General features: G+C 45.2%; 1 protein-coding gene across 2 annotated transcripts in view; it reads right to left on the bottom strand.

Moving 5' to 3' along the window:
- PRXL2A (peroxiredoxin like 2A) overlaps positions 1–10,183 on the bottom strand; it is a 31,932-nt gene that overhangs the window by 4,437 nt on the left and 17,312 nt on the right. For both annotated transcript variants that reach the window (XM_075610447.1, XM_075610446.1), the window contains exons 2-5: positions 9,144–9,323; positions 8,442–8,533; positions 5,598–5,738; positions 2,718–2,882 (exon numbers count right to left, since the gene is read on the bottom strand). In XM_075610447.1, coding sequence (XP_075466562.1) covers positions 2,718–2,882; positions 5,598–5,738; positions 8,442–8,533; positions 9,144–9,321 — 576 coding nt within the window. In that variant the 5' untranslated portion in view covers positions 9,322–9,323. The remainder of the gene's footprint in view (positions 1–2,717; positions 2,883–5,597; positions 5,739–8,441; positions 8,534–9,143; positions 9,324–10,183) is intronic.

Below are 10,183 nucleotides of genomic sequence, written 5' to 3'. Positions count from 1 at the left end.
CATGGAGAAAGGTCCACTGAGGAAACGTTCACTGCAAGTAGGGGCTGGTTTATGCTGTTTAAAGAAAGGGCAAACTTGTGTAACGGTGTTTCCCCCACCCCGAGGGAGATTTGTCCATTACAGGGTGTATGGTGCATATACCTGCTGGTAACAGGAGGGCTGAATCGTCCGCCGATGATAGTGGGGACAAAAAGGACCAAGCTTCTGGGGTTCATACCCCACATATCTGCTTAGCAGTGCAGTGCCTCCATCTGCCATAGGCTCCAGGAGCTGAAGGTGATCTCCCACAGTATGTGTGTACAAATAGACTTCAGGAGGACATGAGCAGAGACCAAAAGAAGTTGGTTTCCCATATAATGACAGCCACAAAGCGGCGGCATGGATGAGCACGGACTTGCCAACTATCCATCAGGTCAAGGCAAGAATATGGTACCCTCTTAAAATGGAGACGCTCACGGGGGTACTGAGAGACTCCTGTTTAACATATAACCGCCAAAGCCAAACTATGAACATGCTCAACCGGGACAGCAGGAGACCTAGAATATTCAATGAGCTGCCTCCACTCCTTCACCTCCCTCTCTCTAATCTATTCTCCCTATAATGCATGGGTTACCAATACTAAAAAGGACAAAAGTTCTTCAAATGTCTATAACTATAATTATTGTATAAATGCTTATGACTCATTGTGAATGTATGTATATTTTTCATTGGAATTGTCATTTATACTTTAACATATGTTCGTCGGGAGTGCAGCGTCACTCCATTTCACCCTTCCCCCCCCCCCCCATTCTTCTCTCTGTACCCCCCCCCCCCCATGTTTGTAAAACTTCAAATAAAAATTATGTTGGAAAAAAAATAATCTGTTTATTCCAAAACAAGTGTCCAAGCGCTGCGCGTCATCCATTTATTTATAACATTTATTATAGGACCCTTATCCAGGGCACTGTACATTTAGTTAGTTAAGCAATGGTGGGGTTATATATGGAACATTTCATGTGATTGGCGTAGAGTCATTTTTAACATGTCTTTGTGGTAGGCACGGGTGGGAACATTATGGCCGGTATAACAGGGACTTATCCCTGTTGAAGAAACGCTCTCTAAAATCCAGCAGGGATCTGGTTATGTGCAGCAGGCAATTAACCAGACTCCTGGCCAATTACGTTTCTTAGAAAAGCCTCCTGTTTCTAAAAGGAGAGAGATTCCTTAGCTCACAAGGGAGCTGACCAAGGAAAAAAAGAGACTGCAGTGATTTTCTTAGCCCACACCTGGGCTGAACTAAGGAAAAGAAGATGTCTTCATGCACATAGGACTCATTGCATTCGCAAGACAAGGTGACAAGACCTCTATACCTGGACGCAGAGTGCCATAGCACACGAGAATGCTGACCCAGGAGAACAGAGAGGCCTTCCCCTACAGAAAACCCAGGTACAGATAAGAGGCTTTCTTTTTCGACTGTTGTGTGTGTGTGTATATGTATTATATACATACACATGTGTTTGGGGTGGTAAACAGCTTAGCTACCCACCCAGTTAGAAAGGGCTGGAGTAAAATGTGTAGTGATCTCTCCAAAGTGGAATATGTTTTTCTTTAATCTTTGTGTTTGCAGTGTTTAAAGGAACATGCGCAATAAAGCCTTATTTTAATTTCACCTTAAAAAAAAAACAGTCTCCATTGCATACATCTCCTACAGCCGGGCTATGGGTTAGGTGCATGGAGGGCTTGCTTTGTGGGGGGGCAGCGATGGTAACATTATGGTCAGGTATGGGTTAGGTGTATGGAGAGCGTGCTTTTTGGGTGGGCAGAGATGGTAACATTATGGTCAGGTATGGGTTAGGAGCAAGAAAGCTTGCCTGGTGGGTGGGGAGGGGTAGTAACATCATGGTTTGGGTATGGGTTAGGTGCATGGAGAGCTTGCTTGGTGGGTGGGTGGGGAGGGGTAGTAACATCATGGTTTGGGTATGGGTTAGGTGCATGGAGAGCTTGCTTGGTGGGTGGGCAGGGGTTGGACATACCTTTGCAAAACAGTTTTTATAGCTCACGTGCAGAAAAAAAACTAAAGCAGCTCAGGAGGCTCGATGTTGAAACTTGCCTACATTGTGCTCCCTCTTCCACAGAGCCCAAAATCCAAAAGCTTGTGGCAAACCAGCAGGTCACAGTCACACTTTGACGCAAATAATGTAAAACAATTTTTACAAATTCTTTGGATTTGTTTTTAGTTGCGATATTTCAAATAAAATGATTGGGGGAGGCAGGTTTGAAGGGGGGTGCGAGGTTCAGGTTTATCAAAGGCAGGCATCAGTTAAAGCAGCGGTGCGCAAACTGGGGGGCGCGACCCCCAGGGGGGGCGCGAGACTGCCGACGGGGGGGGTGCGGGGTTTACAGAGGCTCCGCGCGCTTCCCGAAGGCACTTAAATTAAGTGCCGGGGGAGCTGCAGGGCCTCTGTAAACCTAACTTACCGTGGCTCCGGCGGCTTCCTCCCTTCGTCGCCATGGCAACGCGGCGTCAAAATGACGCTGCGAGGTCATGTGACGTCACGTTGTCATTACGCCGGTGCGTGGGTAAGTTGGGGTTGGGGGGCGGGCGCGGAAGTGAGGGGACAGCCGGCAGGGGGGCGCAGGGAAAAAAGTTTGCGCCCCCCTGAGTTAAAGCAACAATACCACAGTGCCCTTTTTTGCTTATTTTTATATGTAAAGCATGTGCTAATGTATAATTGTACCTGCTTCCCAGAGCCAACCACAAACACTCCTCCAAGGATCACCCCTTCTCCTTCCAGGTTCCCCGTGTAACCGCTCTTCCAGGCCCGGCGGAAGTTCTGGATCACGCCCAGCCGTAGAAATCCCATCAGCATCATCTTCCTCCTCTGGGGACCATAGAAGCGTTTCTGCACAGGACACAGAGGAAAGACGAGAGGTCTAGCAGCAGACGTGGAAGCGGAAATGCAGTTAGAGCCGAGGCAGCCAACTCCAGTCCTCAAGGGCCAACAACAGGTCAGGGTACCGATCAAATAGTCTCGTGCCTCAACGCCAGATCTTCTATTGTCTAAATCAGCGGTGTTCCTCTCCTGTCCTCAAAACGCCCCCAACAGGTCAGGTCTTCGACTGAGCCACCTGTGCTGAAGCAGGGATATCCAGAAAACCTGACCTGTTGAGGGGGTCTTAAGGATTGGAGTTAAGCACACCCCGAGTTAGAGCCATAGAACTGCTCCTCCACAATCTGTAACAATTGTAGCAGAATAAATATTGAAAGGCTGTTTTTCAGAGTTAAACCTATAAACTCACCTGGGAAAAGCAGCGCAATGTATACAGAACATAAATTAGCGCATATTTAAAAAAAAAAATACACAACACACCTTTTTTGAATCCATATTTCTTCAACATAAAATACTACTGATTTCACAATGAAATATACATTCAGGTGTTCATTTACAAAATAAAATAAAAATTAAGGACCAAAAGAAAATTAACTCATTGCCAGACGGGACATTTACATCTCATGTCTCTGCAGGATACATTCTTCAGTGAGGTATAGGGAGTTATTTATTAAACTGCGATAGTGCCGATCTGGGCAAAACTACTACTGAAGTCAATGGGATTTTTGTGCTACAGTGCCCCGATCAGCACTATCACAGTTTAATGAATAGCCCCCCAGTGTGAACCTCCAAGTATGGACATAACATTACTACCGGGGCAAGGCGTTGCTCAGATAAATGGAAGAACCAAGCTTGACTTCCAATTATAGGTGGATCGAGAAGAATCTTCTCTGCCAGTGCTCAAAGTTAGAGAATTTGCTTCTCCTTAGAAATATTTAATAGCTATATACAGTAGCATGATCATTATTTCAATTGCACCATTGTTGGAGGATCCAGGTAAATGTATTGAGTAAAACTGTAATAAGGTCAATTGTGCTCATTGTTAGGGGTGTGGGTAACACACAGAAAAGGGATGTCAAGGGAACCTAAATAAACCAGGGACCCTGACCCCTATCTAAATAATAACTCCAACAGCAGCCCTTAGAGCTGGACCATAAAGATAAAGAACAGTGTCAAAGACATGTTACTGACGACCCTTATAAATGCGGTCCTTCTGGTCCTGGCGTGCTCTCACTCCGATGTGTATAGTAGTAGACAATCACCCTGGATAGGGGGGAAAGATGGCGGTGCACAGCGTGCCAGCAAGTGCCTCATGCGGAAGTAAAACGGTAGATACACGAAACGCGTCAGTTACTCCTCTAGATGATTTTTTCTTTTTAAATGATGTCTTTGCTGTTCAGTGTTGTTCATTAAATTTTTGTATTGGAAAATCGCCATCCAGCTTCCGTTTTACTTCCTGCTTCCGGGACGCACGAGGCACTTGCTGGCACGCTGTGCACCGCCATCTTTTCCCCTATCCAGGGTGATTTTCTACTGACTTCCAATTATGGCGACATTTGGATGCGGATTATCTCCCTGTATCCGAGGTATGGAAACTCAGATTAAAACCACTTTAGGGTGAAAGAATCTTCTTTATCTTTGCTTCAGAATCCCAAACATTTTCAGAAGTGAATCTTTACAGATTTGCTCATCATACTCTTTACATTAGAGTAGGTTTGTTAGGTTTATATCACGGTAACACAGCGGCGCGCAAACTGGGGGCGCGAGATTGTCTGCGGGGGGCGCGGGGTATACAGAGGCCCACGCGCGCTTCCCGAAAGCTAAGTGCCGGGGAAGCAGCAAAAGCCTCTGTAAACTGCACTTACCTTGGCTCCGGCGGCTTCTGGAGACGCGTCGCCATGGCAACGCACGGTCATGTGACGTCACATTGACACTGACGTAAGGGGGGGGGGTGCGGAGAGAGGGGTACAGCCAGCAGGGGGCGCAGGGCAAAAAAGATCGCGCTCCCCTGCGGTAACATATGCCGCCCTTTAACGGAACGGAAAAGTCAGAGTACATCTTGTGTCTGTGTTACAATTTTATCCTGTGGTTGGAGGCACAACCCATTGTCAATTGTCATTTTCAGAACTTTCTGCAATAACCACTGAACAGTTCCATTGAGGAGATTGATCATGTAGGTGAAAGTCTATTTAAAGCTGCAGTTCAAGCCGTCTTTTAATTAATTGATTTTTTACATTCCATCTGTGCACCAATACAATCTACACACTGACAAGTGATTAGCTAAGTTGCTGATCGATCCGTTCTCCTGTAATCGATCGCTGAAATTCGGCTGTGGGTTCACTAAATGCATCTTGGGTAATCTTCTGCTGCACTGACAGCCAAAGTTCTGTGAGGAAGATCATGTGACCAGGCAGGCACTAGATTCAATTGGTTCCCTGCTAGAGAGGGCAGGGCTCAAAAGGGTGATGCTGTTTCGGAAGGGGATGTGACTTTGTATATGGTCGCTATAGGAACAAAAATGCCGTATACATTAAAAATGTCTTAAAAAAAATATTATTTTTTTTAAATGCTACAAATATTTTCTCAGAGTATAGAACTGATATATTATAAAAAACACATTGCTTGAAATGCTGCTTTAACCGTGTGTGAGAGCCAGGATCTGAAAGCCAAGAGATTAAGGAGAGCGAATGGCAAAGTTTGGGAATACAACAGGCGATGAGACTGCACCTTTTCATCAAGATAGATCTCTCCTTTGAAATACGGTTGGAAATCCTCAACTTCAGTCCCAATCTTCTCTTTCACCACCGCATAGAGAGGAACGCCCAACTGGTCCAGTTGAGGTTTTAGAGAGGACAGCTCGGAGGCCTCCTGCAGTACAAGGCAATGGAGATAGTTAGTGGCTTATTAAATGAAACAGCTGAAGTGGTGAAATCACAATTTGCTTGGCTGGACCCATAGAAATGAAGGATTCAGAGGCGATTGTGAAGAAAAATAACACATGGTTTTGCTTTCGGGTGGAGAACGTGCCGGGGCATCTTTCCAAGGGACCATTCATGGATTTCAAGTAAAAGGACAAACTTTGCCATGTATTCCATCCCATCAACGCAGCAGGAGCGTTGAAACCCTTTAAATGCACATACTGACACGTGTTATCGTTTAGGTCATCTGTGGGTTTTACGTGGCCAAACCAATGTCAAAAGCATGTTAAAGTTACAGTTCTTAGCCAGATTCACTAAAAGGGTGCCAAGACATGCTAAAGCTCAACTCCTGTTCATTTGAATGGGAACTGAGGCGTGCTAACGCGCAGCACCATTTAGTAAACCTGGGCCTTAACGCAGAACGTTTTAGAACAATTGCAATTAGGATACGCTAAATTATTATGCTCATCATTGATTGAAGATTCACTGCCAAGAGTCACACCACAGCGCGAAGAAACAAAGCAAAAACATTAAAAAAGGTACACAAGATAAATAGACAAACAAAGATGAACAGGGCAAATTATTCATTTGTTTCGGTTATGTTCTCTTATGATACAGCAATACAGTATATAATATAATGCTGCACACCACAAATGCCAAAAATATATACTTGCTTTTACCGGTGCTCCTGGTCCAAGGGAGTCCCTGTCAGTGAAAAAACTCCAGAGTAGCAACAAAAGAGATGTACCAGGGCACAAGCAACCAAAGAGATGTACCAGGGCACAAGCAACCAAAGGGATGTACCAGGGCACAAGCAACCAAAGAGATGTACCAGGGCACAAGCAACCAAAGAGATGTACCAGGGCACAAGCAACCAAAGAGATGTACCAGGGCACAAGCAACCAAAGGGATGTACCAGGGCACAAGCAACCAAAGAGATGTACCAGGGCACAAGCAACCAAAGGGATGTACCAGGGCACAAGCAACCAAAGAGATGTACCAGGGCACAAGCAACCAAAGACATGTACCAGGGCACAAGCAACCAAAGAGATGTACCAGGGCACAAGCAACCAAAGAGATGTACCAGGGCACAAGCAACCAAAGAGATGTACCAGGGCACAAGCAACCAAAGAGATGTACCAGGGCACAAGCAACCAAAGAGATGTACCAGGGCACAAGCAACCAAAGGGATGTACCAGGGCGCAAGCAACCAAAGAGATGTACCAGGGCACAAGCAACCAAAGACATGTACCAGGGCACAAGCAACCAAAGAGATGTACCAGGGCACAAGCAACCAAAGAGATGTACCAGGGCACAAGCAACCAAAGAGATGTACCAGGGCACAAGCAACCACAGAGATGTACCAGGGCACAAGCAACCAAAGAGATGTACCAGGGCACAAGCAACCAAAGAGATGTACCAGGGCACAAGCAACCAAAGAGATGTACCAGGGCACAAGCAACCAAAGGGATGTACCAGGGCACGAGCAACCAAAGAGATGTACCAGGGCACAAGCAACCAAAGGGATGTACCAGGGCACAAGCAACAAGAGAGATGTACCAGGGCACAAGCAACCAAAGAGATGTACCAGGGCACAAGCAACCAAAGGGATGTACCAGGGCACAAGCAACAAAAGAGATGTACCAGGGCACAAGCAACCACAGAGATGTACCAGGGCACAAGCAACCAAAGAGATGTACCAGGGCACAAGCAACCAAAGAGATGTACCAGGGCACAAGCAACCAAAGAGATGTACCAGGGCACAAGCAACCAAAGAGATGTACCAGGGCACAAGCAACCAAAGAGATGTACCAGGGCACAAGCAACCAAAGAGATGTACCAGGGCACAAGCAACCAAAGAGATGTACCAGGGCACAAGCAACCAAAGAGATGTACCAGGGCACAAGCAACCAAAGAGATGTATCAGGGAACAAGCAACCAAAGAGATGTACCAGGGCACAAGCAACCAAAGAGATGTACCAGGGCACAAGCAACCAAAGAGATGTACCAGGGCACAAGCAACCAAAGGGATGTACCAGGGCACAAGCAACCAAAGACATGTACCAGGGCACAAGCAACCAAAGAGATGTACCAGGGCACAAGCAACCAAAGGGATGTACCAGGGCACGAGCAACCAAAGAGATGTACCAGGGCACAAGCAACCAAAGGGATGTACCAGGGCACGAGCAACCAAAGGGATGTACCAGGGCACTCACTCGTATGATACAGACATTAGAAAAAAAAATGAAAGTGACAAAACCTCCACGGTACAGTAAATAAAAATCCACTTGTGAGCACATTCACGTCTCAGACAGGTCTGCAACTCTGTCTTTCCCCATTATCGCTTAGCGAACAGGGCTTCCACTGCAGCCAGGGATTCTGGGTAATGACATGCAAATGAGCACAGGGAGTCCCTCTTTACTTCTTAATCCATTACGTGGAACCCGATAAGCTTATGCATTCACAAACACAGCTGAAAAGGTGTTCATTCCGAAACTTAGAATGCAAGTAAGAGCAGGACAGACCGAAAAGGTAATAAAAGCACGAGAAATACAAGAAAGAGGAAAGGGGAATAAAGAACAGTACAGGTCTGGTTCTGCCGCAGAACCGTGGAAATCAGGAACCTCAATTCCTAGAGACGTGTAAATGTTACCTCTCTGCACAGAAATCATCCAGGTCTGCGTACGGCCATAATCACCGCTCCGTTACCAACCCACAGCTCCCTGGCTTTAAGAGACCGTGGTTCTACAGAGGAGACAGCAGGATTAAGGTGGGTACGAGTTCTGCCATGTACACATACCGCTGTGAGATCACCCGATTAGACAGGTTTAGAATCCCTGTTATTTTGACACTATACAGCAGGTGTATAGGCGACATGGAACGTGCAGAAATAGCACTAGGCTGTTTGTTTTCATGGGTATATTGACCGTTTTCTCCCTTGTGGTCAAAACATTACGTTGAATATTCAATTAAACTACAGGGTTGTGAAGCTTACACTTTTATATAAAAAAACACACACATTTGGTCTTCCCATCTTTTTGTACACAGAAACCCAGATCTATATAATATATGCAGGGTGGGGATAATTTCTTACACAATAATAGATGGCACCTCATTAAAAAGTTAGCAGTTAGGTGTTTAAATATAGGAAAGGATCATGTTTGGAAGGTATCTGCAGTCCAATTGTAAAATGTATAATGGTAGATTTGTGCTATGAGAACAGGAAAATACGCTCTTAAAACTAGATCATTAAATAACATGGAGGTGGAAGTTTAGGTTTGTGAATAAAAACACACGGGCTACAGCAGTGTCTCCTCAACTTTACAATGTTCCCTCAGGCCAATCATGTTCTCACCTTCTGCAATAGTCCTTAGCTCTGTCTCTTCTAAATATTCGAGGGTGGCCTTATCAGTCCTTGAGAGGAACAAGTCCGTGTTGGCTAGAATTATCCCTGCCACCGCTGCCCCCAAGGCTCCGACGCTGATGGACCACAAACCCATGGTGAAGAATTCAGGCGCGGGCAGGGAACACATCTCTGAAATACAATGCATCAGAAACGTGAAGTCTTTCCCCCCCTTATTTTACACCAGCTGATACATTCCATGGTTTCTTTTAGGTGCCTCAATAACTTCTCCCAAAATACCCTTTGCATACACAGTGAGGTCTATTTACTGGTCTCCTGGCTGCAAAAGTTGGGTAAAACCAGTCCAAATAAACAGAGCTATAAACAAAGAAAAGAAAATGAATCTCATTGATAGTAATGGGAGTTTTTCCATTGATCTATCTGGTGCAATTCTTTTGCACAGACTTTGTTCCAGTTCTGCAGCCAGGAGACTTTCGTTAATAACCCCGTCCAAGTCAGAAACATTCTAAAATCGTTCTACTTCAAAAGAAAATGAGCGTTTGATCTTGGAAATTGAAATATTTGTTCTATATTTGGAAACTGGAATTAATAATTGTCCGTAAAAAAAAAAAAAAAAAAAATAAGTGAAAAATATATTTATTTAACTCCCCAGATTTTAAGTTCTGTCACACATTAACACAATCTAACCAGCTTTGAAGCAAAGATCCAGGTGTGTGGGTGGAAAAGAAAGTTTGTGGGACTAAAACACATTCACCCCATAATTGAAAAAAGCCTTTCTGTCTCAACACAGGCATCTAAGAAAGATGTGGGAGGAACGGATTATCCACACGCATCAAACCTTGTTCAAATTCCGAAGGTGACAGCCAGTGTCCTGCGTCTGCCAAAGTGTGTTAGAGGGGAAATTCTCAGCAATATGGAAGAAAAATGTATTATGAAGCAGCACTTCACAAGGACACACACACACACACACACACACACACACACACACACACACACAAAGAAAACGGATACCCACACATTTCCAAGCAGCC

Source organism: Ascaphus truei, chromosome 8 (assembly GCF_040206685.1).
Source record: "Ascaphus truei isolate aAscTru1 chromosome 8, aAscTru1.hap1, whole genome shotgun sequence".
Taxonomy (NCBI): Eukaryota; Metazoa; Chordata; class Amphibia; order Anura; family Ascaphidae; genus Ascaphus; species Ascaphus truei.
This window is presented reverse-complemented; position numbering and strand designations above follow the sequence as displayed.